Source organism: Symphalangus syndactylus, chromosome 7, assembly GCF_028878055.3.
Source record: "Symphalangus syndactylus isolate Jambi chromosome 7, NHGRI_mSymSyn1-v2.1_pri, whole genome shotgun sequence".
Taxonomy (NCBI): Eukaryota; Metazoa; Chordata; class Mammalia; order Primates; family Hylobatidae; genus Symphalangus; species Symphalangus syndactylus.
This window is the reverse complement of record NC_072429.2, coordinates 142,091,414-142,118,538: the sequence shown is the minus strand read 5'-3', so window position 1 is coordinate 142,118,538 and position 27,125 is coordinate 142,091,414. Positions and strand designations below refer to the sequence as shown.

Below are 27,125 nucleotides of genomic sequence, written 5' to 3'. Positions count from 1 at the left end.
TTCCAACAATCAAAAAGAATTTATTCCGGACACGTGGCATGCGGTGCTGGGCAGTGCCCACCGGGGGGGGTGGGTGGGGGGCAGGTAGGAGGCCGAGCCCCGAGCCCCCGCCCGGCTACTCGCGGTAGTGCACTCGCTGGTGCTGGATGAGCTGGGAGCTCTGGCCGAAGGCCTTGCCGCAGGCGCCGCACGCGAAGGGCTTCTCGCCCGTGTGGGTCCGCAGGTGCCGGAAGAAGTGCGAGCGGCCGCGGAAGGCTTTGCCGCAGTCGGCGCACTCGTAGGGCTTCTCGCCAGTGTGGATGCGCTGGTGCTCGATGAGCACGGAGCTCCAGATGAAGGCCTTGCCGCACTGGCTGCAGGCGTAGGGCTTCTCACCCGTGTGCAGCCGCTGGTGGCGCACCAGGTTGGAGCTCTGGCTGAAAGCCTGGCCGCACTCTCCGCACTTGTAGGGCTTCTCGCCGTTGTGGATGCGCAGGTGCTGCGTGAAGTGCGAGCTGTGGCTGAAGGCGCGGCCGCACTGGCCGCACTCGTAGGGCTTCTCGCCCGTGTGGATGCGGTGGTGCTGGATGAAGCCCGACCAGCCGCGGAAGCGCTTGCCGCACTCGTGGCAGGCGTAGGGCTTCTCGCCCGTGTGGATGCGCTGGTGCTTCAGTAGCAGCGAGTTATACTTGAAACTCTTGCCGCAGGCCTCGCACCTGTGCGGCTTGGCCCCCCGCGCGCTGCCCTGCCGGCTCCGACCGAAGTTGACTCCCAGCTCGGCGGCCCGCTCGGGCGCACCCTCGGGCCCGGCCGCTGCTTGCTGCACAAGCGTCACGCGCCAGGCGCCCCGCGGCTGGGCGCAAGGGACGGCCCCAGGCGGCTGGCCCGCCGGCCGCTCCGCGCTGGATTCGGGCCCGAAGCCGGCGCCGCACCGGGCCCTGCGGGGAAGGCTCCTCAGGAGGCTGCGCAGCGCCCCGCCCGCCCCCTCGTCAGGGGCCTGAGAGCCGGGAGAGCGTGGAGCCTGCTCCGGCTCGGGCTCGGAGTCTGAAATGAGAAACGGCAGAGGCGGATAGTACCCGCGTGCCCCCACCGTGGCCCAGAGGCACGGGGATGGGGAGTGAGAGCAGAGCTGGACAGGGGGGCTCAGACGGGACAAGGAGGGCCCAGGCACCCAGTGGATGGGAGACAAGCGGACAGGGGCTCGGAGTGCCGTGCCCGGGAGGGCCGACATAGACACAGGGGTGGGGGGCGTTGCAGGGTGACCCAGAGCTGCTGGGACCATCCACAGTTACCACAGCGGCCGTGCCGGTGCACGGAGTCACAGTGGCAAGACAGACCGTGGGGCCACCCTTAGCCAGGAGGAAGCACTAAGTGTTGGTGAGGACCCGGAACCTGAGGGACTCCAGAGCTCCAGAGGGCGCCTCGAAGCCCTTGCCGAGGATGTGGTCCGTATGGGCACAGCTCCTCATGGGGCTGCCCCAGGCCTCGGTGGCAAGTGCGCTGCTGCCCAGCTCCCATGCCCACCCCAGGAGCTTCCCACGCAAATCTCTGGCCCAGGGTCTCTTTCCAGGGACCTGACCTCAAGACACCTGCTCCCCACCCCAGGGCCGCCCAGATGTGGGCGACGGCTCAACACTGTTAAATCCAGCCATATCACTAACATCACCCAGAGGGAACCCTGGGAGCTTCTCAAGGGGGAGGTGCAGGGGACCTGGACTGACACAGCTCCAGCCAGGCTGAGGGGAGGCCATCTAGGGGATGCAGTAGGAGGAGGGGACCCAGGATAACTCTGGTGGATCTGGGGGGACAGTGGTGCCCTGAGCCAGAGGCCCCAGCCCGAGGCAGGTGGAGGGGAGGGAGGAGTTCCTGATTCACTGTGTCCGGCTGGGGCCGCCAGGAGTCCACGTGGGGCCACTGGGGCAGGTGGCCATGGGCTGCAGTAACCGCCTCAGGAAGCATCAGTGACTGGACTGGCATTAGAGTGGGGGAGGGGCTGCGGGGCAGAGGTGAGCTGGTGCTAGGGAAGAAAAGCCCCAGGAAGGGGGTGGTGCCAGCATTGGGGATGCCACAGCGGTGGGCGTTGTGAGGAGCCTGGCACGTGCAGAGCTCTGGTCCCCCAGAGCCCGATTCTGCTCACTCACCGGGCCAGAAGGTGTCTCTGCCGGTCTCCACCTCCTCTACGTCTTGGAGATCCAGGTCAGAAGGCTGGGAGAGCACCTTACGGCTGGAGCCAGGGGAGCCTGCGGGGCAGGGAGGCTGGGGCTCACCTCCACCCTCTGCACCGCCGCCTCCACTCCTCTCTGATCACCACGTGCTTCCAGGCTGTGACCCTGACACAGGACACCTCCTGGCCCTCCCAATCCCAACAGCAGGCCCACTGCTTGGGCTTCTCTAGCCACGAATGCCCTTTACCTTCCTTCCCAGCTCGGTTCAAAAGCCTCCTCCTCCAGGGGCCAGCAGCGGGAGCTCATTCCCCTTCAGCCCAGTAAGCAGAGCCAAAGCCTGGGGTAGCTTCAAAGTGGCCCTCCTGCCGCTGAAGGCGGCTTTGTCACCTTGGTGGGCTGCGGCCGGCCCTCCTCCCTGCCCCATCATCCTGCAACGCTGCCCTGGAGCGGCCTCTCAAAGTGCTGGCCCTGCAGGCTCCCACACCAGCACCTCGTAAAGCCTCCCTCCCTTGGCCCAAGGCCTTTCTGTCCCTCCGGGGCTCTCCACTGTCCTCCACGAGCGTCCAGAAACAGCAGAGGCAGCTGCTTCCAGCAGGCCCAGCGCACTGGCCCCTGGCTTCCTCAGGCGGAGACTGAGGAATGGGCTGGGCCCATCTATGAGCCCCTCACCCCTGGGCACACCAGGCTTGGGCACCCAGAACCAAGACCCCCCTCCCACCCAAGACTTGGTGGGGGCAGGGTGGGGGGATGGCCTTAACGCTCTAGGAGCACAGATGCAAAAGGGAGGGGCGTGGGCTCCGCTGCCCGAGGCCAGTGGTCAGCTCTCCTCACGGCGGCAGGGGCACCAGGCCCCTTTGGAGGTCTCACCTGTCTCCTCAGTGCTGTGCCACCCTGGTGCCTCACCTGGGTGAGGAGAGAGGGTGGCTGGGGGCTGTACTCAAGGACGGGTGTGTCTCTTAGCCCCGTGAGGCCGAATCTGGGTGCCCCCAGCGATGACAATGCAGAGATGGGCACAGAAAGACGCAGGGCTGGGGTGGGCAGAGGCTCCTGTCCACACCCCGTTCATAACACAGTGCCTGGCTGTGACACCCCGTTCATAACAGTGCCTGGCTGTGAGCTTTTCCTGGGGCTTTCCAGCCTCAGGCAGACCTGCCCCGGCTGCGGTGGGGTGACCAGCTTGGCCAACCATGGAGGGTGGACATCCCCAGTCCAGCCAGCCACTCACTCACCCGACACGCCCTCCTGCCCTCAGGTCGGCCCCTGGGAGGCTGGGAAGTTCAGCAGGTGGGGGCGGCTGTGCGACGTCCCTTCCTCGAGAGCTGAGGGTCCAGAACTGCTTGGCTGCCCCAAAGCAGGATGTGGGGGGTCCCAAACCACCTTTGGGCCTTTCGGATACACTCCCCATTGTGGAGACAGGCCTGGGGGCACTGGCCTCTCTGGGCTATGACCCTCACCCCCAGCTCGTGGCCACCATGTCACCATCCCCTGGCAGCCAGGGGAGCTGGCTTGTTCCACAGATGGCCAAATGCAGGGCAGGCTCCAGCGCCGTGCTCCTGCAGAGGGGGCGGCGAGGGCATCACCTGAGACAGCCTTGCCACCTTTGCCCTGCGCTGGGACACCACTGGAGGGGACCTGGCAGCACTTTGAGAAAGAAAGCGACCCCGATTCCAGCTTTGTTCCTGGGGCCATGCCCCGGCACTGACAGGCGGGATGTTCCCCGGGCTGTCACTTTAAGAGGGCCAGTGACATTACCAAGATAGGAAGCACGCCAAAGCCGCTGCCAGCTGTAGGGGTGCCCGGAGACACCCTCAGAGTCAAGCAACGCCAGGTGGTGTGCGCTGTCTCCGCCCTGCTGAACAAGCCGACGCAGGATGGCCCTGGCTCCCTGGGAACCTGCCCTGTTCAGGCAGCAAAGCACTTCCTAGGACCTTCTCTAGGGGAGGATGGGGGTGGCCTAGGGTCAGGTGTGGGCCACACACAGTATGGGTCACTGTCATTCCACTGCCTAACCGTGGCTCCTGACTCCTGCCCACATTCGGGCCATTACTGCAGAGCTCAGTCACCTGCCACCTGCTGGCTGTGCCCAGGCCGTGGCAGGTCTCCACAGGGTGCACACCCAGACGCTGCTCCCCACCCTGCTGGCTCTGTGCAGAAGTACCCCTGCCTCAGTTCCACTACCCCTCACCTGGCCAGTGCCCTCACACTGCTGTGCCGCGAAACAGGGACAGTGTGGCCCGAACCGGAGAAACACCAGGGCTGCCCACCTGCTGGGGCTGGTCTTCCAGGTGGAAGCGAGGTGGTTGTACACGTCTGGGGACAGGCGGGAGGCGGGTGCTTTCCTGGCTGGAAGGGCCTTTCTTTGTGTATAAAATGGCACAGCAAGTGCTGTGTGCCCGGGCCCGGACCAGGGTGAGTTAGGGGAGCAAGCTAGGTGCTGGGGGGTGGTCAGTGGGCACCCAGAGTCCAGATCTCAGGTGCCAAGGCCAGGCACTCCATGTGGAAAGATGCTGTGCCTGTCGCGGGGTGGCCCTGCCCTGTCCATGGGGTCCTCCCTACCAGCCTGGGCACTCAGTAACCCCCACAGGGCTGCAAGCCCCCAAGGGTCCCAGGCCTCCCCTCCCTCACTTCCTCCTGCCCAGGCTGCCCCTCCACCTGCAGGACCCCTGGGTAAACCTTCCAGAACCGGCCCAGGCAGTGCTGGCTCTGGTGGGCGTGGCCTTGGGGCACAACACAATCCCTGAGAAGCTGTGTGGGGACCCTCAGTCCCCCAAGCCCAGCCCAGCTCCTGATCTGCGCCTCCGCAGAGGTCCTGGGAGATGAGGAACTGTGTCCTGTTCCCACTGCCTGGTTTCCCTGCTCTGCAAGGCTTGTGCTAGGCCATGGCCCCAAGTCCTTTGCTGTGGGACCCCAGCTTCATGTCTGCAGGGACCACCACAGAGAACCTTACCCGGCCGCTCCCCACGCCCCTCACGACCCTCCCCACTGATAAACGGCTCCTCTTCGGGACCTCCTCTGCTCCCTGACACCTCACAGCCTGGTGCCCAGCAATGCACCCGCCAGAGGCTCCTGAGGTGACCACGTGTGCCTGGAGTGGGCCCCAGGAACCTCGGTCTGGCCCACTGCAAACTTCTTTCTGGGAGTCGGGAGTTCTGCGGCTCCAAGTCCTGTCTTGATCCCTAACTGGCAGGATGGCCCTGGGCAAGTTCCAGAAACACCGAGGTCTCCCCTGCTTAGGAATCTGTGGCCCCGGGGCATTCCCAAGGAGCAGAGGAAGCTGGAAACGCCCAGAAGCAGCCCCTGCCTTCACCCAGTGGCTGGAAGTTGGGACAGGAGCCGCCCATTGCTGCAGCCTGGCCCCGTTGTCTCTACACCAGGCCTATCAGCATGAAGAGGGGATGACGGCCACCCCCTTAGCTGGCTCTGGCTACCTGACAGCCTTCCCAGGCCCCACTGTGCCTCAGCCACAATCTCTTGCTGGGGGGAAGCAGCCACACCCGCTGTTCTCAGGGCCCAGCTTGTCTGTCCTCCCTGGATGTTGTTTCTAGCACAGCACGGAGAGGGCGGAAGCTGCTGGTGCAGCCCCCACTCCCTCCCACAGGGCAAAACCCCTGGGGGTTTCAGGGCACTCGGATGTGGCTCCAGTGCCCAGGAGGCTTCCAGGCCTGTGAGGCTGGGGACTCATGCCTGGCTTTCTGGGCCTGGCTGCCCACGGCTGGTGAAGACAGGGCCGGGGTTAGCGCAACCCTGCAGGCTCAGGGGGCCTGGCCCCAGGCCCCTCCATGCTCCCCAGGCCCACCCTCCACCTGGGCATCAGCTTCTTATCCTGCAGAAACTGGCCTGCAGCCACCTCAGCGTGTGTCCTGTGCTGTGTCAAGATGATCTGCTGGGCTGTGCCCTCCCTCAGAAACTGTCCCCCTAGAGAAGTCACACCTCACCAGGCTTGGGGGGGTGCCAGGGCGTGCCCTGAGTCTGCTGACCTCCTGGCCTTGTCTCTGGGCTTCTGTGTCCCCACTGGTAACGGGACAGGAGGACTCCTCTCAGCCATTGTACAGGTGACATGAGAAGGCAAGAGCGGGCTCTGAGATTCTGACTAAGGGGTGAGGAGCACGGCCCTCGGGGGCATGGGCTGGAGGCCCAGCCACAGTGTGTGCTTCGGGGGCTTGGGATCCTTCCAGGTAGCCCTTGGCCAGGCCCACCAGGACAGGCAGCCCACAGGTGCCCCTTCCCAGCCTCCTCGCAGTCCCTGGGGAGTTGCTCGGGACACAGCAGCGGAGACGGCAGGGCTGCAGGCTCCTGCTCCTCGGGGGAGTGGATGCCAAGCCGCCTGGCTGCCTGCTCCGCTAACTCACCCTGGTCCTGGCTCCTTGGGGGAGCCCCCCGGCCTCTCTGTCCCCATCTGAGTGCCCACCTGCGGGCCCCATGCAGCGCAGCTGCTCTCCACAAGCCTCAGTGGTCCCTTCAGCCACCAGGACTCTGACTCCCCAAGAGGGAGAACCCTGTGCCAGGTTGCCCCCATTCCTGGGCCAGGCACGGGCTCTCCAGGCTTGACCTATGTGGGGCCTTGCCCCTGCTATCAGCAGCTCATGTGCTGGGTTGGGCCACGAGGGCCGAGGCCAGGCCTCCTGTGGAACACCCAGCAGAGATGGAGCCTCAGGATCCCTGACCTCCGAGAGAGAGTAGAGCCAGGGGCACCACGGGGCTGGGACTCCCCCACACCTCAACTCCCAGAGCCTGCCACGTGACCATGAGGCCACAACATCGGGGTGGAGCAAGGCTGGCGCTCTGTCCCTGCGAGTCCCGGGGGGTCACACCCAAACCAGCTTGGGAAAGCAAGGACTCTGGCTGCTCCACTTCCTGAATGACAACACAAACTCAGAGGGGCGATGCCTTGCTCCTGGTCACGCTGGATCCAGATTTTGAGGCCACTTTCCTTCCCACACCTCAACTCAGGAAAGAGAATTCGGGGAGCCGTCCCTAGGGACCAGAGCTCAGGCTCGGCCCCAGCCTCAACCACATCCAGCCCCTGGCCTGAGGGTGCGGGAACCCCAGCTGCTGAAGGAGCTGCATACAGGTGTCTGGAGGCGCCTCTCAAGTCAGCCAGGGTGGCAGGTCAGGAGGAGACAGGGCAGGGGACGTGAGGGCAGGGGATGCAGGGTGGGGGGCGCACAGCAGGCTGGGTGAGTACCATGTTGATGCCCATGGAGGTGAAGCTGAGGCTCGTGGTGCTGGGCTCCAGGTGTCCCCGGTGATGAGAGACTGACAGGGGACGGGACAGAAGGGGACTCCTGAATGTCCCCTAGGGCTGCCATCTTCCCTGAGACCTGCTGAAGGTGTCACACCTGGGACCTGAGGAAAATGAAAACCATGGCAGATGAGGGGATTGAGAGGAATGTGGGGGGGATGGTGCAGGAGGAGGCAACATGCCAGCTCTCCAAGGGGAGATGGAGGTTGATCCACTCCAGGAGAAGCAAGGATGGAGGGTGAACCCACAGAGACACATAGGCCTGGGGTGAGGCAGTCAGGGGACCTGGCACGTTTATTCAGTAAGGAATAACGCTTTGAGTGGCTGGGTGCGGTGGCTCATGCCTGTAATCCCAGCATTTTGGGAGGCCGAGGCGGGTAGATCATGAGGTCAGGAGTTTGAGACCAGCCTGGCCAATATGGTGAAACCCTGTCTCTACTAAAAATATAAAAATTAGCTCGGCGCAATGGCGAGCACCTGTAATCCCAGCTACTTGGGAAGCTGAGGCAGGAGAATCGCTTGAACTCGGGAGGCAGAGGTTGCAGTACGCCGAGATCACGCCACTGCACTCCAGCGTGGGCGACAGAGCAAGACTCTGTCTCAAACAACAACAACAACAACAACAACAAAGGAGTAATGCCTTGGAAGGAGCGCTTAGGAAGTAGCCACCGCCTGGGCAGCACAGCAGACACCTGTGGGGGCTGAAGCAAAGCTCCTGTTCCAGCAGAGGCTCTGGCATCTCCTTCCAACCTGTGGCATCACCCCTCCCCCAGAGAAAGGCATAGAGTCTTCCAGAAAAGCCTCAGCTGCTGGCCCTATGGGAGGGCCTGCTGCGCATGAGTGTTTTGGAGGAAATCTTAACAAGGCTTTTCCTGAACAGCAGAGAAGAGACATTTCCAGAGAGGGGAACCCTCTTCCTCAGACCCTACAGAGCCCTCAGAGACTGCAGGCTGGGATCCCCTAGTCCAGCCCTGCAGCAGCACTGGTAGGCTCACTCAGGGCTCCAAGATACTTCTTAGTTTACTTTGCAAAAACGGTTTGAGTCCAATGTGAAAAGTGACTTTTCTTTCATACTGTGATAGAGTAGGGACTCCCAATCTGGGGCAGGGAGTGAAGAAAGGAAGGGGAAGAGTGGACAAAAGTTAACGGATACTCAGATCTAAGGACAGCAGACAGTGCCTGCTTCGAGGAAGTGGGAGAGGCGGCTCCCACACGGCCGCCGCCCCAGTGCCCGGCCTTCTGGGCCAGCCTCCATCCCCTAATGATGGGAAGGGTCGGGCCACCAGGTAGGTGGCCACTGGGTGCAGGTCCTCCACACTGAAGTCACATCTCAAGTTACTTAGTTAACTTACTGGGGACATCTGGTAAAAGGGCCTGCTGGATCACCCCGACCCTGGCTTGGCCCCCAGGACTGAGCGGAGGCGGCCACCACAGGGTGGACGCCCCTTCACCCACCCCCAGGGACGCACAAACTCTGAGATCCAGGCTGAAGGGGGAGGGGCACTCCTGCCAGCGGCTTGGGGGAAGAAGCATCCTCTGCCCCTCTGTTCCCAGCCCCGTGGGAGCGGACCCGATCGCCGGGAGCTCGGCACAGAGCGCGTCCGCCCGGCGGTGCGGCGCTGGAGTCCGGCGGCTCCACGCTCCCGAGCGGCGGGACCTCCGGGCCTCAGTTTCCCATCTGCAGAGTGGGGATGACGACAGCTGCCGTCACTGGGTGCCTGGGAAGGGCGCCCTGCGAACGGACACCCGCGATCGCCAGGGCCGCTGGGCGGGGCGGTCCGCTGCTGCCCCGCGACCCTCAGGAGCCCACCCCGCTCCCCGGGCCTGGCCCGAGGCCAAGGTCACGGCGAGCGGCGGCTGCAAGGGCCGCGCGGCCCGGCTGGGCAGGGCTGCACCGCGGAGTACAGCGCACGAGCTCGGACTGGGCTGGTCCCGGGCGCCCGGAGCCGCCGCCGCCGCCCGCGCCCACTCACCTTCCCAGCGGGAGGAGGCCGCCGCGCGCCGGACGGAAGTGCCCGGCCCCGCCCCACTCCGCCCGGCCGGAACACACTTCCGGGACGCTCTGGGCCCCGGGAGGACCGCACGCCTCGGTGGCCGTGTGGGGGCGGGGCCGGGAGCGAAGAGAAGGCCTTTCCCCGTCCCGCCCCTGCCCTGGTGGGCTGCACCCGCGCGTGGCTTTCGCGTACACGCTGGCCCGGATCCCGCCCGCGCCTGCAGAGCGCCCGGGCGCGGGGAGCGGCGCTGCGTGGGGCGCAGAAGCCGGCGCCTCGGAGCCTCCTTCCCGAAGCCCGCCCTGCACCGCCCGGGGAGCCAGCGGGGGGCCGGGCTTCGGGAGATGACGGCGCCATCCCCACGCTGCCCGCGGCCCCTCCGTGCACTCCAGGCCCCCGGGGGTCCTTGGCTGGAGTTGCTTCCACGTTCAGCTCGCGAGTCCACCCCGCTACCCTCTTGGGTCCCCTCCTCTGGATGTGTCCGCAGCGATGGCCACCGGCCGCTGGGAACCGCTGCAAGACGCGCGACCTCCCGCTCCCCTCGCGGGGGCCCCAGCGCCCTCGATTCTGCCTGCTCTCCAGGGGCGTCCCCGGGAGCCTGAGGAGGATGTTACAGGTTCCCCAAAGCCCCTTCATGGACTCTTTCCTCATTTTCCTCTTGTTCAGCCACAGTTTCTCCCTCAGTTCTGTGCTTACGACCCGAAAAGAGAAAATTGTCACTTTCTGGGAAAAATAAACGGCCGGGGAGGGTTCTTTGACCGTTTTGAGCAGCAGTGCAGAGAGCCGAGGCGAGGGGACCCCTGAGCTGGAGGGGCGCGCGGAGCAGAGGGCGGGGGACCCGCAGACGGGCAACAGCTGCCTGGTGCCAGGGTGGACGCTCAGGGCTGTGTGGGTGGAGAAGGAGTCCCCAGGCCGATAATATATAAAAATCTCTAAACTCTACCGTAAGAAGACAAACATTCCAGTTAGAAAATTGGCAAGAGCCGCAACAGACATTTGACCGAAGAGGGCACAGGGATGGCAATAGGCTCTGGAAGGGATGGCTGTCAGGGAAGGGCCGGCCAGCATTGCGGTGGGTGCCACTGCACACTTGCCAGGTGGCTCAGGTAAAATTTGCTAATAAGTGCCAAGCATCACTGAGGTCGCGGAGCAGCTTGGGACATCGCCAGTGGTAAGGCAAAGTGGTGCTGCCATTCTAGAAATTGGCTTGGTAATTTCTTAAAAAGTTTTAAGTAGTGCCGGGCGCAGTGGATCACGCCTGTAATCCCAGCACTTTGGGAGACTGAGGCAGGCGGATCACCAGAGGTCGGGAGTTTGAGACCAGCCTGACCAACAGGGAGGAACCCCATCTCTACTAAAAATATAAAAAACTACCCGGACACGGTGGCGGACACCTGTATTCCCAGCTACTTGGGAGGCTGAGGCAGGAGAATCGTCTGAGCCGGGAGGCGAGGGTTGCAGTGAGCTGAGATCGCACCACTGCACTCCGGCCTGGGCAACAGAATGAGGCTCTGTCTCAAAAACAAACAAACAAACAAACAACAAAAAAAACTAGTACTATATCTGATACTGTTTGGAGGTGAGCCACCTGCACATCTCATGGAAATGTGGCCCCTGATGGTGGCGGTGGGACCTGGTGGGAGGTTATTTGGGTCATGCTTGGTGCCCTCTCCTTGGTGATGAGAGCTGGCTGTTAAAAAGATCCTGGCGCCTCTGCCCCTCTCTTGCTCCAGCTCTTACCAAGTGACGGATGCCCTGGCTCCCACTTTGTCTTCTGCTGTGAGTAAATGTTTCCTGAGCCCTCCCCAGAAGCCTCTTCTTGTACAGTTTGGCCAGGGACAGCAGCACCTTCTGAACCCTGATCTGAACTGTGAGCCAAGCAAACTTCTTTTCTTATTTACTTTTGAGATGGAGTTGCCGCTCTTGTTGCCCAGGCTGGAGTGCAATTGGTTCGATCTCGGCTCACTGCAATCTCCACCTTCCAGGTTTAAATGATGCTCCTGCCTCAGCCTCCCAAGTAGCTGGGATCACAGGCATGCGCCACCACGCCCGGCTAATTTTGTATTTTTAGTAGAGACGGGGTTTCGCCATGTTGGCCAGGCTGGTCTTTGAACTCCTGACCTCAGGTGATCCACCCGCCTCAGCTTCCCAAAGTGCTGGGATTACAGGCGTGAGCCACTGCGCCCAGCTCCTCTTTTCTTTTTCTTTTCTTCTTTTTTTTTTTTTTTTGAGGCGGAGTCTCGCTCTGTGGCCCAGGCTGGAGTGCAGTGGCGCAATCTCGGCTCACTGCAAGCTCCGCCTCCTGGATTCATGCCATTCTCCTGCCTCAGCCTCCCAAGTAGCTGGGACTACAGGCACCCACCAACTTACCCAGCCTCAGGTATCCCTTTATAGCAGTGCAAAATGGACGAACACAGAACTACATCAGGAGAGCGGCAGACGACAATGCAATTGACTCGATGACAGGCTGCAGCTGCATTGCACCGGGCTGTGCAGACTCATTTTTGGGGGCAGCTGTGTCTTTGTACGTAGTTCTTGACTTTCTGTCACACGCACAGGCTGTTCCGTCACACACACAGGCTGTTGTCACCAGCTCCCTGTACATCCAGCGCATCATAGGAAGCTGAGTCACCGAAGCTACCATGTCGGCTGACCCATAAGAAGCTGTGGAGTGTCTCATTCCCCAGGCCCTTTGGACAGATCCTCAGTCTGGCTGGCTCACAGGAGCGAAGGGAGAAGGAAGGGAATGGGTGTAATCAGAGTGGAAGAATCCCCTTCCCCCACCAGGGAGGTGTGAAGGTGATGGGCAGGGCTTTGGAGGGAGTGCAAGGGTTGCTGATTTAATGGGCTCGGAGCCAGCAGCCAGTCTGGTCTGTTGGAGCAGCAGGTCCCCGCTCCTCACCTCGAGCAGGGTTGAGTATTCACTGTAAATAATCAGCTGGTGTTAGTTATGCTGGGGGGGGGGGGGGGGCGGTTCGAGCCCAAACAGCCCCAGAGCCCCTGGTCCTAAGACACGGGAGTTGGCCCCCAGCCCCCCAGCCTGTTGTCTTGATTTGTCCTCTTGGGCTGTGGATTAGAAAAGGCCTCCATGGGCTTCTTTTGTTGAGATCAGGGAATTCAGTGCCTGTTCAGACACCCACACAGGCAGGGCCTGCCCCAGCCAGTGCTGCTGGGGTTGGGGTGAGGGTGCCATCTGGACGGGCAGTGCCCTTGTCTCTAGGGGTCCCTGTGGGAACCTTCAAAGCTTCCCTGGCAGGAGGGCTGGTCAGAGCTCCCGAGCCACTGGAGTAGAGAGGCTGAGAGCACTTCCTAGACCACACCTGGAGATGAGGGGCTTAGAGGAGTGGCCAGGCTTAAGGTCCAAGAAGGCTTCTCTAAGGGGCAGCATCAAAGAGAGATGGGGGTGGGAGCAGGAAGGAGGGAGAGGCGGCGGCAGAAGAGAAGGGCCAGCCCATCACAGAGAGGCAGGAGGGGCGCAGGCGCAGAGGTCCGATGCCTGAAGGAGTTGCCTGGGGTTGGAGTTTGGAAGACCAGGCAGGGGAGTGTGGTGAGCAAGGGGAGGACAGAAGAGGATGGGGAGGGACAGACCGAACAGTCTTGACGCCTCCACTGGGGCCTCAGACGTCATTCTCAGGGCACTGCGGGGCACAGGGGTCTGCAGGAAGGGAGGGAGGAGAGCTGACATGCACTGAAGATCTGCCTGGGGCTGTGGGGTAGAGAAGAGCAGGACAGAAGGGAGAGGGGGTCAGTGGCTGCAGTCCCCTGCAAGCGACACAGCTGGCAGAAGGCCACCTGAGTCCCAGGCCAGGATGTGGACGATGAGGAAGCTTTAGGCCTGGGCTGGTGGGGCAAAGACGGGGCCACTCTGGGTGTTGTCTTCAAGAGTGGAGAAAGGCAGTCGAGCACACTTGCCTCTCGCCAGTGCCAGCCACCGTGTCGCCTTGCTGGTTTGGTTGCGGGGGAGGGAGAGCTGGGAGGGTTCTGGTTAAGTGTGTGAAGGCGTGACCAGTCCCCACATCTCCAGCCATGGCAGAGGCTTGTTCCTGCACCGCTCCAAGCCGTTCCAGCTTCTGGAACCCCAGGCATCTCTGGGCTGTTCGTTGGGGCCTTGAGAGCCACCTTTCCCTTACTTTTCCTCGTCGTCACAGGGTCTAAATCTGTATCTCTCACCTGCGGCACCTCTGGCGTCTCGGCAGGACCCCCGCACACCCCCGCCTCTGCACACCAGATTCCGGTGGTGCCCCCGCCCAGCTGTGACCGCCATTGCCGAGTGGGTCCCAGGGGCAGAAGTGCCCCTGGTTGAGAGCAACTGCCTTGACGAAGGAGGTGCAAGCCAGGGAACAGAGGACCGGACAAAAGTGAGTGCTGTGTGGAACTCAGAGGGCCTGAAGAGGGGCTGATGACAGGGCCTGAAGAAGGTGTTCAGGACCCCTGGGCCTCCTCTGGGGCATCCCGAGTGCAGGCACTAGGCCACCGAATGAACCCTTAGCTTCCCAGGTATCCGGGGCCAGAAAGCGTGAGGGCATTTCCGCACTGCAAAGGGTTGCTCCCATCGTGAGTTAGTGAACAACTTTCTCATTTATGTGTCAGTCTCCTGTGAGTCTGGCTAATGGGGAGTGGTCTTGCGGAGACCCAGCAGAGGCAGCGACCAGCCAGGGTCCTGCGGTCCAGGGAAGTGGCACCTGCACTGTTCCCTGGGAGGAAGCTGGTAGCCTTGGTGGGGTCGCTGACTGCATCCTCAGAGTGCAGAGAGCTCGATGAAGACAGCACTCAAGTCAGAAATCAATGTTTACTGCACAGAACACAGAAGCCAGCAAGCAACAGGGAAAGGAGGCGTCGCAGCGAGCGTGTCGGGCAGGCTCGGAACCAGCGCAGCGGCCCACGTGGACCGAGGACACATGCAGAGCAAGTCACAGAAAGCGCAGCTGAAAACAAACGGATGCTTATCCCAGATGCACAGGACACTTACCAAGGACTGATGGTCTATCAGAGTAATGCTCAGCAGCTTTGCCTGGCAGGACAGTTAAATTTTGGACAACAGAAAGTAACAGTGGGAAATGGGACATCTGCCACCAACACGAGAGGCCAAGACCACAGCTGTTACAGGAGGGGTCAGTGCCACAGTACATGGGTGGCGGCAGCTGCACATGCATGCCTGGGGAATGTGAGTGTTCGGACATGCCAGGCGTCCAGCCTCACCAGGAAACAAGCACACAGGGACACAGGCGCAAACACTGAAAACCCTCGCTGAATCCACTTGGTTGAGCGGTGGCCACGGGAGCACGGTGCTGCCCTCCTCACAAACCTGCACCTGGGCCCCAGGGCAAGACGGGCGTGGAAGGTGCAGGGGTGCGGGTGCGGGTAGTGGCTGCTGGAGACGGGCATGGGAGGTGCAGGGATGCGGGTGCGGGCAGGGGCTGCCGGAGACGGGCGTGGGAGGTGCAGGGGTGCAGGTGTGGGCAGGGGCTGCCGGAGACGGGCGTGGGAGGTGCAGGGGTGCAGGTGTGGGCAGGGGCTGCCGGAGACGGGCGTGGGAGGTGCAGGGGTGCAGGTAGGGGCTGCCGGAGATGGGCATGGAAGGTGCAGGGGTGCGGGTAGGGGCTGCCGGCTCAGAGGCGTGTGCAGGAACCCCCGTCAGGCCGGAGCCCTGCCCTGAGCCGCCTGCAGGGGTGACTGCGGGACACCAGCGTTAGGCCCAGTCTCGGCTGTGAAGTAGCCCCCACCGCCACGCACGACTCTCGGGATTCTGTCAAGGTGGGGGCCGTCTGCTCGGCCCGGGCTCCCTGACCACGTGGCTAGGTCTGCGGAGGAAACCAGGAGAGTGCGGACACCAGGCTCTGTAAGCATGAGGCTCCCTGCTGGTCCCATCCTGGAGTTCACCCCATCATCCAGGAGTTCACCCCATCCTCCCGGCGTCCCTGGGCCTCAGCTGTTCCTCACTGACCTCAGAGACACCCTGCCCTGCTCCGGCTGCACAGGAGCCCTGCCCACCACCGCCTCAGCTCTGGGGACACCGCCTTTCTCCCGGTGCAGAGGCGCCGCTCGCTGCCCCCAAGGCCTACCCATCTTCCTCCACAGCACGTTTTTATGTCAGCTCATTCACAGGAAAGAAACGATCACATCTCAGTGCCCAAATGGGGACCAATAGGAGAGGTCACTGGGAATGAAACCCAGGTACACCCCAGGGTCCGTGGGCTCCCCAGAAACGCAGGTGGACCCCACCACAGCCAACAGGCCTAAGTTGCTGATTGGCCCCTACCTGCTTCCCTGTGTCAAAGAGGAAACAGAGGCCCAGACGAGGAGGGCTGGCCGGCTGTGCCCCCAGACCTCTGGTCCCGGGGCTGGCTGGGAGCGCCCCTCCCCCTGCTCCCTTCCTGCTCTCCTGAGAAATGGCTCAGGGATGGGGCCTGCGGGGACGGATGCCGGCATAGCTCTCAAAATGCTCGCACAAGGGACACTCCATGGCAGGTCCCTGCAGCAGAGCAAAGTCACAACATTCGAGGTTCTCTGCACTCTGAGGCCCACAGAGCTCGGCTGGCCGAGTGAGGCTGGGAGGATGGTGCCTGCTGGTCAGGGCAGCTGAGTGGGGCTGGGAGGACGGTGCCCGCTGGTCAAGGCAGCCCTCTGGGTCAGGGTGGCTGAGCAAGGCTGGAAGGATGGTGCCTGCTGGTCAGGGTGGCCGCGTGAGGCTGGGAGGGTGGTGCCCGCTCGTCCGGGTGGCCAAGAGAGGCTGGAGGGATGGTGCCTGCTGGTCAGGGAGGCCCAGGAGGTGCTGTCCAGGCGGAGCCTGGGGCTGGTGTGGGTGTGCCATGCTCCTGAGAAGTTTCTGGGTTGTGGCTTTAATGTTCTCCTGCAATGAGAACGCTGACACTTGGCTGAAAGGTCCTCACGTCTCCCCCAGTACACTTCTGGGATGCCAGGAAGGTTCTGAACATCAGGCTGATTCCTGGGACTCCCCTCCAGGGTGGCCTCACCGGAGTCAGGAGCCCCCGCTCCACGCCCACTGCCCCACTAGGGTGGCTCTGCAGTGGCCTGAGGACAGTGAACACTGGGGTCACTGGTGTAAAGTTGCCCACTGCGATGGCTTTCACCTTTGAAGAAGTTTGGGAACCAAGTGAAAGCCTGGGAGCTATTTCTAGACATTTCAGAAGGTGCTTCCCCGCACGACTTCAGAGGGTGCTTCCCCGCACTACTTCAGAGGGTGCTTCCCCGCACTTCACAGGGTGCTTCCCCGCACGATTTGAGAGGGTGCTTCCCCGCACGACTTCACAGGGTGCTTCCCTGCACGACTTCAGAGGGTGCTTCCCTGCACGACTTCAGAGGGTGCTTCCCCGCACTTCACAGGGTGCTTCCCTGCACGACTTCACAGGGTGCTTCCCTGCACGACTTCAGAGGGTGCTTCCCCGCACGACTTCACAGGGTGCTTCCCCGCACGACTTCACAGGGTGCTTCACTGCACGACTTCACAGGGTGCTTCCCCACACGACTTCAGAGGGTGCTTCACTGCACGACTTCAGAGGGTGCTTCCCCGCACGACTTCAGAGGGTGCTTCCCCGCACGACTTCACAGGGTGCTTCACTGCACGACTTCAGAGGGCGCTTCCCCGCACGACTTCACAGGGTGCTTCCCCGCACGACTTCACAGGGTGCTTCCCCGCACGACTTCAGAGGGTGCTTCCCCGCACGACTTCACAGGGTGCTTCCCCGCACGACTTCAGAGGGTGCTTCACTGCACGACTTCAGAGGGTGCTTCCCCGCACGACTTCAGAGGGTGCTTCCCCGCACGACTTCACAGGGTGCTTCACTGCACGACTTCAGAGGGTGCTTCCCTGCACGACTTCACAGGGTGCTTCACTGCACGACTTCAGAGGGTGCTTCCCCGCACGACTTCAGAGGGTGCTTCACTGCACGACTTCACAGGGTGCTTCCCCGCACGACTTCAGAGGGTGCTTCACTGCACGACTTCACAGGGTGCTTCCCCGCACGACTTCAGAGGGTGCTTCACTGCACGACTTCAGAGGGTGCTTCCCCGCACGACTTCAGAGGGTGCTTCCCCGCACGACTTCAGAGGGTGCTTCCCCGCACGACTTCACAGGGTGCTTCACTGCATGACTTCAGAGGGTGCTTCCCCGCACAACTTCACAGGGTGCTTCACTGCATGACTTCACAGGGTGCTTCCCTGCACGCACTCTGCTGCACACCACCCTCCCTGGGCCAGGAGCCTGCTGCACAGAAGGAGGTTCCTTTTCTTCTCTTTCCAGCGCTTTTCTTCTCCTTTTCTTTATCTCTGCTTCTTCTCTAACTGAGGAATGTGCGAATCTTTTTTGTTAGTTTTGAGGTTGCTTCGTATGCATATTTCATCTAGACCTTCCTGCTTTGGGGGTGATCTGCTTTACTAGCCTGAAAAGGACGAGAAATATCTTCTGAGTACGTGAGAAGTGCGGTGATTACCTGGTTTCTCTGTTGGTAAAGACTACACTCCAAAAGCAAGATGGCTTAAATTTGTGTTGAGTGGAAACAGGCACCTTCGGGCAACACAGGCCTGGGTTGGGGGCAGGGGGGCCTCAAGATCAGTGGGGGGTGTGGAAGTGGGCGTTAACCTGTGCACCCCAGGGCTGGATGGCACCAGGTTCATGAGGAAGTGCTTCCTGTTTTCTAAAAATGTTAAGGAAGGTGGGAGGGTTTCAGATGCGTAAGCTGAGCGTACATGACATGATCCTTTAACCGCACTAGAGCAAACGCCCACTCACCCTCCATCCGGTTTCAGTGTGAGATACCACCCAGGGGCCCTGCGCCGGCCCCTCTCTCCTGAGTTCCGTGTGAACCATGCCTTTGCTTTTCTCTGCAGTTCGACCACATGTATCCTCAAACACCACACTGTTTAGTTTTGCTTGGTTTTGAACTTCGCGGTGGTTAAAATCGTGCTGTGTGTCTTCTGTGCCTTCCATTCTCTGCTCAGTGTGTGTCTGACACACATAGGTGTTGACGTGGGTCCTGGCTGGCTGCGTGGCCACTGTGCCAACAGCTTCCCTTGACCAACAGACCATGATTTACCTGCTTCGCTACCAACAGGCATTTGTGTTCTTTCCGGCTTTCCTGACAGTGCACGCCGTGAACGTTGTTGTGTCTCTGGCTGCGCGCACACCCGTTTCTCAAGAGGAAGTAAACAGGTGGCTCCTGGGTCAGCAGGAACGCACATCTTCACCTTTGCCAGAAAACGGTGGGCTGCTCTCCAGACTGTGCTGCTGCCCACTGCTGCAGCAGCAGATGGACTCCTGCCCGTCCTGTGCAAGGACCCGAATCAGAATTGGCCATCTTTACCACGCTGTGGGGCACAAAATTGGATCTCTTTGTTGTTTTAACTTGTGTTCTCTGATTTTTAAAGAGATTGAGCATGTTTTCAGGTATTTACGAGCCATGGATTTTTTTTCTTCTGTGACTTTTGCCCATTTTCCTTTTTTCTAGAGATGGGGTCTCGCTGCATTGTTCAGGCTGGTCTTGAACTCCTGTTTTGGCCATTTTTCTATTTAGATATTTATCTTTAAAAATCCTGGTTCCTATGAATGCTGCACATATTCTGAACGTTTGTCATTTGTTGCTACAGTGGTCAGGGTGAGTAACGGTGGCTGGGGTAACGAAGAACCTCCGCATCTCAGCGTCTCACTCAGGAGGCCTCCCCTTCTTGCTCACACCACGCCAGGGTCTTGAGGCTCTCTCGAGGGCGACTCCGGGACGTGGCTCCTTCCCTTGGTGTGTGGCTCTGCCATCTCTGAGTCCCTCTCTTTCAGTCACAGGAAGGGAGGACAGTGGATGATCACAGGGAAGATTGCAGGAGGCCAGGCCTGGAAGAGGCGTCTGTCACTCCTGCTCACGTCTGCAGAACAGAATGCAGTGATGCAATCCCAGTTCACTGAAGCGTCAACCTCCTGGGCTCAACTGATCCTCCTGCCTCAGCCTCCCCAGTATATGGGACCACAGGTGCATGCCACCATACCTAATTTTTAATTTTTATTAGAAATGAAATCTCACTATGTTGCCCAGGCTGGTCTCAAACTCCCGAGCTCAATTTATCCTCCCACCTCAGCCTCCCAATGTGCTGGGATGACAGGCGTGAGCCACCGCGCCTGGCCTGCAAGTGCTTAGTACCTTTGTTCACGTATATGGGTACGAGTGACACTGAACTGTAATTTTGATATCCAGATTATACTCACTTCAGAAAATAACACAGGGTGTGTTTCTTGTCTGTCTCTGAGTCTGGGTAAAACTGGAGCTGTTTCTTGAACTCACGTGCAAAGCACCTGGATCTGGCGTTCTTTGGCAAGACTGAGAATCATCCACACAATCTCTGTCGTGGCGATGGATTCTGTGTGCGTCTCCTCGAGCTGGGCTGCCGCGTGACTTTCCTTCTGATGGTCAAACCGTTTCAGTGGAGTTTTCTTTGTCAGCACAGGCTTTTCTCACCTTTTCAGCGTCGGATGTGGCTGAACTGTCTTCCCTTCTCATTCCTGATCATTGATTTGCTCCTTTTTTCTTAGTCATTTTGCCACAGGATGTCAATTTTAATAGTCCTTTCAAAGAACCAACTCTTAGCTCTTTTGTCCTCTCAATGGTGTCTGTTTCCATTAATTGTATTAATAAGTGGCTTTATTTACTTACTTATTTATTTTTTTGAGACAGAGTTTCGCTCTTATTGCCTGAGCTGCAGTGCAATGGCGTGATCTTGGCTCACTGCAACCTCCGCCTCCCAGGTTCAAGCAATTCTCCTGCCTCGGCCTCCCAAGTAGCTAGGAATACAGGCATGCACCACCACACCCAGCTAATTTTTTTCTGTATTTTTAGTAGAAATGGGGTTTCACCATGTTAGCCATGACTTGTCTTGTCCTCAGGTGATCCGCCTGCCTTGGCCTCCCAAAGTGCTGGGATTACAGGCGTGAGCCAGTGCGCCCAGCCTGGGCCCTTCTTTTTCTAACTGTTACACTGGGTGCCTCCCTCCTGACTTCCGGCTCCTCTCCTAACAGCAACAGAAGCACACAGGGTTGGACACTGCCCTTGGCTTCCACTGCCCCCAGGTGCTCTGTTAAGTCATATGATCACTGAGTTTTAAGTGTCTTATCTTTGACCTGGGTCATGTAGGTTTTCTCTTCCTGGAATAAGAGCTTCATTTAAACAAGACACCGAAGCAGAGGTCAGCCTAGACGGCCTCCGGCTTCAGCTCTTGGTCTTGCTGTGACGTCAGGAGTTCATCTGTCTGTGCCAAATGATAGGGGCAAAAAAGATGGCAGACTGGCTTTGGTTTGGTTGTGTGATTTTTCTCATAACCATAAACGTTAAAAAAATTTCCAAGTGGATTTAAAAAAATGTATCTTTTATTTTTGAGACAGGGTCTTGCTCTGTCATCCAAGCAGGTCTTGAACTCCTGGCCTCAAGTGATCCTCCTGCCTCGGCCTCCCAAAGCACTGGGATTACAGGTGTGAGTCACCACATCTGGCCCCAAAAATGTATCTTTTGTTGTTGTTTTCCATGCCGATTTTGTTGAAGCCAGCTCTCTCATCTTTTCCTTGGAGAGATATCCAAGGCTGTCAGTTTGCATGGCCCCCATTTTGTGTGTGAACCAATATCTGATCTCACTAACACCAGCACGTGGTGCGAGCCCTGATCTCACTAACATCAGCATGCGGGGCGAGCCCTGATCTCACTAACACCAGATGCGGGGCGAGCCCTGATCTCACTAACACCAGATGCGGGGCGAGCCCTGATCTCACTAACACCAGATGCGGGGCGAGCCCTGATCTCACTAACACCAGCACGCGGGGCGAGCCCTGATCTCACTAACACCAGACGCGGGGGGAGCCCTGATCTCACTAACACCAGACGCGGGGCGAGCCCTGATCTCACTAACACCAGACGCAGGGGGAGCCCTGATCTCACTAACACCAGATGCGGGGCAAGCCCTGATCTCACTAACACCAGATGCGGGGGGAGCCCTGATCTCACTAACACCAGACGTGGGGGGAGCCCTGATCTCACTAACACCAGATGCGGGGCGAGCCCTGATCTCACTAACACCAGACGCGGGGGGAGCCCTGATCTCACTAACACCAGACGCGGGGGGAGATCTGATCTCACTAACACCAGACGTGGGGGGAGCCCTGATCTCACTAACACCAGACGCGGGGGGAGCCCTGATCTCACTAACACCAGACGCGGGGGGAGCCCTGATCTCACTAACACCAGATGCGGGGGGAGCCCTGATCTCACTAACACCAGACGTGGGGTGAGCTAACACGGCCACACAGTTAGTAAGATCCAGCACTGTGCTTACGACATCATGTATTAAGGCTCTGGTTCTCGGCAACCCTGTGGGGTTAAGCACTGTCAGCATCGCCATTTCACGCCTGGGAAAACTGAGGCAAAGGTCCCAGAGTTCCAGAGTGAGGGGTCAAGTCCACAGCCCCTGACTTGAGAGCTATGCTCTTGGCCACCTACGTCCATCCTAGAAATAAAGGACATCGGATTAAAGTGTGAGTTTGGGATCAGGAACCCACCTGCCTGCTGCTAGAGAGGCCGAGGCGGTCCTGCCAGCCGCGCTTCTGCAGGTGTCTCCGTGGGCATGACCTGGGGCTGGCGTTTGGTGAGATGTCATTCCACACCTGGGGGTCCATCCTATTGGCCCTAAATATGGAAAAGATATTTATTGTGGCATTATTTATAATAGCCTAGGTTGGAAACAGCCCACATGCCCATGCTGGGAAGTGGATAAGTCACCTCTGCCTTTTCGATTCAACTGGTCATTGTGCAGGCATTAAAAGTGATGCTTCCTTCCTGGCCAACATGGTGAAACCCCGTCTCTACTAAAAATATAAAAATTAGCTGGGTGTGGTGGCGCACGCCTGTAATCCCAGCTACTCAGGATGCCGAAGCAGGAGAATCGCTTGACCGCAGGAGGTGGAGGTTGCAGTGAGCCGAGATCGCGCCACTGCACTCCAGCCTGGCAACAGAACGAGACTCCATCTCAAAAAAAAAAAAAAAAAGTAACGCTCTCCACTGTCAGTAATGGGGAAAAGCAACGATTGTACTATCGTAAGTAAAATCAAACCAAATGCAGACACCACCAGGGCATGCGTGCCAGTCTCCTGGGCCATCCTAGACAGCTCTGTCCACACTTGCCACCCTTCCTGGCACATCCCGACAGATAGCAGAGGATGCCTGCCCTGAGCAGCTCCCTGTCCCACCCCCTGGTTTCTTTCTTGTGTCCGAGGTCCTGACTTCTGACGCCGGCTCTTCCCTGCCAACAGCTAATTCTGAAGGACACTAAGACATAGAGTGTGCAAGGACTGGGAGTTGTATTAGTTCACTGTGTGTTACTATAAAGGAACACCCGAGGCTGGGTAAGTTTTTGTAATGAGGTTTACGTGGCTGGCGGTCCTGCAGGCTGTACAGGTATCTGCTTGGCTTCTGGTGAGGCTGCAGGGAGGGAGCAAGAGATGGGAGGAGGCACCAGGCTCTTTAATGCAGGAGTTCCCAACCTCAAGACGGGTCCCTGGCCTGTTAGAAGCCGGTCACACAGCAGGAGGTGGGCGGCAGGTGAGCAAGCGTTACTGCCTGAGCTCCGCCTCCTGTCAGATCAGCGGAGGCATTAGATTCTCACTGGACCGCGAACCCCACTGTGAACCACGTGCGAGGGATCTAGGTTGCGTGCTCTTTATGAGAATCAAATGCCTGATGATCTGAGGTGGGACAGTTTCATCCTCAAACCATCCACACCACTCCCTGTCCATGGAAAAAACTGGTCCCAGGTGCCAAGAAGGTTGGGGATCACTGCTTTAAACAACTAGCTGTCCCGTGAGCCTAAAGAGTGAGAACTCACTCATTACTGTGAGGAGGGCACCAAGCCATTCTCGAGGGATCTGCCCCCATGACCCAAATACCTCCTGCCAGGCCCCCTTCCCACACTGGGGATCACATTTCCACATAAGATCTGGAGGGGACAGACGTCCAAACTATACCAGGAGCTCTAATGCACCCTTCACCTAGGACAGGATCGGCAAGCAAATCCGGCCCACCTCCTATGTTTGTAAATGAAGTTTTATTGGCACAGCCGCGCTCGTTCATTCATATGCCATGGACATCTGCTGTTGCCCTACACGGCAGGGTGGGGACCTGCTCTTCACGGGACAGCTAGTTGTTTAAAGCAGTGGTCCCCAACTTTCTGTGGTCCCCTGTGGGTGCTAAGGCACAGGCTGTGTGGCTGCAGTGCCAAGAATATTTCCTGTCTGACCCTTCATCGGAAAAGTTTGCCAACCTCTGTTCTAGATTCCCCATGACTGACATTTAGCCAGTCTCCTCTGTCACTCTCCGGTGACGTGCACACACTGTTGACATGAACTGCAGACATCATGCTCTGCAGCTGAGAGCCTCAGTGTGCATCTACAGTAGGAGGACGTCAGTGAGGACTGCCCCGTCCCTGCTGCGCTGGTGCCGACTGTGCCTACAGTTGACTGTGCCTGTAGTCTACACTCCAGGTCAGCCAAACGTCCCAGCAAAGTCCTTCAAAGCAACTCTTCCGATCCAGGATCACACATCACATGTGCTCTGATGCCTGCTTCTGAACAATTTCACCTCCTGAGATGTCCATTTCTGGGAGTGTGAGTCTTCCTCTCTTGGTAACAGCTGGCTGAGGCCGTCCAGCCTCAGGACATACCGGGAATGGCTGCATAAGGAGATCCGGGCCAGGGGGCCCACCAGGATGTTCTGCCCTGTGGGGGTCAACACTGGCCGTGGTCCACCGGCGGCATCCAGGGACAGTCTATCTAGGTGAGGCCGAGGCTGCCCGCCCCCTCGCTCCCTCACCCCCCTCATCCCCAGGCTGATGGCAGTGGGCTGACCACAGCCCCGGGGAGCCCCACGGGAAGACTGGCCTCCCCAGCACACGCCCAACAGTGTGAGACACAGTCATCATAGAGGCAGGTACACGACACCATGGGACTTGCCACCTACCTACCCCTATTGGGACCATGGGCCATTGAGAAGCCATGAAGGCCATGCTTCCAGCAGCAACTGTGGCGGCAGGATCATCAGGAGGCCACAGGCGCCATGGCTCCCCTCTGGTGGTTCACCTGCTCACGTGCGCCGGGGAGGCCCCTTCAGTGCATGTGGTCCTGAGAGCAGAACCCCCCCAAGCAACACGTCTGATGAAGGCCAACACAGCCTCAACCCAAACAAGGCAGGGCCTGCAGGCGAGCACAGCCACACCAGCAATGCCATGGGGGCGTGGCGGGGGTGGGGCCTTCCGGGTGTGCAGCCAGCCCAGGCACTGAGTGTCACCCGACCTCAGAGAGCCCTACAACCATCTGGGAGATGCTGCCCTGCGGGTCAGGATCCAGCGCGAGCAGGTGACGGGCTGGGCTCTGGGACCTGCTATATAGAAAGTTAATCAGGCCAGAGGCAAAGCTAGTGTGGGTGACGGTGTAGTTCTGGGATTTAGGGGAGTTTTATTTTCCAGTTCTAGGCTATTTCTATTTCTGTGAGGAAGGGGAAGTGAGGAGAACCATCTGTCAGTGCAGCCCACGGGCAGTGGGCATGAGAGAGGCCGGGAGCTGAGCAGCCTCCCCACGATACTACAAGTGGCAGCACTCAGGACCCCCTGCCATGGAACAGGCTTCTCCGGCCAGGCCAGAAGCGGGAGCAGCCGGGAGAAGAGACACACTCTGCGTGTGGATGTGCTTCCAACAGTCTGAGTGCAGGGATTGAAGCATCCTCCTAGTGGGAGGGGAGGTCTGCCGAGAGGCCCCCTTTCCAAGTGACCCCACAGTGGCCAAGCTGGTATGGGGCCTACACAGACAGGCAGGAATATTACAGCCCTCAGAAAGACCACGGCAGGAAAAATGTGTTAACCCAGTAAACGTTTCCACCCAGACATGACTGCTCTCCATGATGCGGGCAGTGTGCCCTAGTCCGTTTCGGAGACTGCTCAATGGGCAAGGCCAAGGCCACCTCCAGCTCGAATCGGGGCCCTCCTTCCAGGACAGAATCCCCAAAGACTAGGGCCATGATCAGTGTTCCACGTCTAAACAGCTGACAACATAGGCACCAACATTTCCCAATAAAAAAGCTTACCTCCTGCTTTACAAAGTCATTTGCCACCCTCTTATAAACCACCGTCCCCAGAGAGCACAGGCTCCCGTCCGCACTGCTCCTGGATGGACACAAGGGTGGCACAGGCCTGTGGACCTGCCACGGGGTGGGACAGGACTGGGTACAGGCACGAAGAACTAACCTGAATGCTGGGCTGGTCTGTGGGGCTGGGGCCCACCGCCCATGTTAGAAGGCCGAGAGGCAGATGCAGGCTGGACTGAAGCTGCCGAGGGCACCCCAGGGGCCCCACCGCGTGGCTGAGGCGGGAAGCTCAGCAGGTGGTGGTGTCCAAGGTCCTGAAGAACCTTTGTCCCAAGTCCATCCAGGTTAAGTCAGGCCGCCTCCCTGGAAGGAAGGCTGGGCCAAGACGGCGCGTGGTGTGGCCCAGTACCGGGAACGGGGGTCTGAGCTCAGGGACTGGTGCTCCAGCAGGAGGAGAGAAGCCAGAGGACCAAGCACAGTTGGGGCACAGAGGCCCCAGGCACTGAAGCTGGCTGGGCAGGGACGAGTGGTCCCAGGGCTCGCTGCAGAGCTCGGGGACCCAGAGGGCAGAGAGTCCAGACTGGGACCTTCAGCGGCAGATGAAAGGCTTAAGCAGGTGTCACAGGCAGGTGTCAGCGGGAAGTGCTGGGCTGCCCACCACACCAGGAGCCTCTCCCGCTGGGTGCTCTGAGGTGACCCAAACACATCCAATGGATGGCAGTGAATACACCCTGGTCTCTGGTGCTGAGCCCTGTGAGCCATCAAGGAACTGGGAAAATAGTCCATGGCTGCAAGGAGCCTCTGGTGGCTTCTACATTGCTGCAGTGTCTTGATCAAAGAGATTCTCTGCAGTGGGAAGGTCTCTCACTCCTTGGCACGTTCTCATATCTGACTGGGCTGATTTTCCGGGGGTCCCCAGGGCACGGAACACAGTGCACACGGCCCTGTGCCCCCATCAGACACTGAACACGAGGGAGCCACGGAACAGGTGTCCGGCGAGGCTTGCACTGCAGGGCCCGAGTCCGCAGACGGCCCCAGCTCAGGGCTTCTTCCGAGGGTGGCGTTTCCGATGGCGGAGGAGACAGGAGCTGTAGGCAAAGGCTTTCCCACAGTCCGTGCATTCGTAGGGCTTCTCCCTGGTGTGCGTCTTCTGATGTTTCAGGAGATTGCAGCCGCAGTTAAAGGCTTTCCCGCACTCTCCGCATTTGAAGGGCCTCTCCCCCGTGTGAGTCCTCTGGTGTTTGGTGACGTCAGAGCTGTGCCGGAAGGCCTTCCCGCACTGTGCACACTTGAAGGGCTTCTCTCCGGTGTGGACCCTCTGATGGCGAATGTGGTGTCTTGTGCTTAAAGATCCACCCACACTCACTGCACTCATACAGTTTCTTCCTCTGAAAAGGAATGAACACGGGAACCCCTCAAAGTCATCTTTAAATGAAGCGTCGAAGGCATCAAAGATGTGCTCTTCGTCTTCAGGACTCAGGCAGGGCTGTGTGGGGGGCTTCCTGGGCACAATGGGCCTCTCAGGTGGCTTTCTGTCCCCGGACACCTTCTCCTCTCTGAGCGCGCTCTTCTGCACATCTGCCTCCTCCCTTGGGGTGGGCGTCTTCTTTTTTCTGCCTGCAGGCTTCTCCAT

At 59.6% G+C, this 27,125-nt stretch overlaps 2 protein-coding genes across 8 annotated transcripts; both read right to left on the bottom strand.

Annotated features, from left to right (window-relative positions):
* On the bottom strand, positions 1–25,733 carry GLI4 (GLI family zinc finger 4). 7 transcript variants are annotated; one of them, XM_063642999.1, is made up of 5 exons: positions 8,842–9,345; positions 7,330–7,490; positions 4,409–4,487; positions 2,121–2,219; positions 1–1,023 (listed from the first exon to the last, which is right to left on the bottom strand). In XM_063642999.1, exons 2-5 carry the CDS (start codon positions 7,342–7,344, stop codon positions 116–118), a joined length of 1,101 nt encoding a protein of 366 aa, XP_063499069.1. In that variant the 5' UTR covers positions 7,345–7,490; positions 8,842–9,345; the 3' UTR covers positions 1–115. The 7 variants fall into 7 exon arrangements, with proteins under 7 accessions (XP_063499069.1, XP_055143465.1, XP_055143463.1 ...); XM_055287490.2 differs by lacking the exons at positions 4,409–4,487; positions 8,842–9,345 and adding an exon at positions 25,653–25,733; XM_055287488.2 differs by lacking the exons at positions 4,409–4,487; positions 8,842–9,345 and adding an exon at positions 21,922–22,034.
* On the bottom strand, positions 14,153–27,125 carry ZFP41 (ZFP41 zinc finger protein). The gene is given in 5 exon segments (XM_063643001.1): positions 14,153–17,776; positions 21,922–22,048; positions 25,653–26,826; positions 26,828–26,903; positions 26,906–27,125. Coding segments are annotated over 3 exon segments (591 nt in total). The 3' UTR covers positions 14,153–17,776; positions 21,922–22,048; positions 25,653–26,531.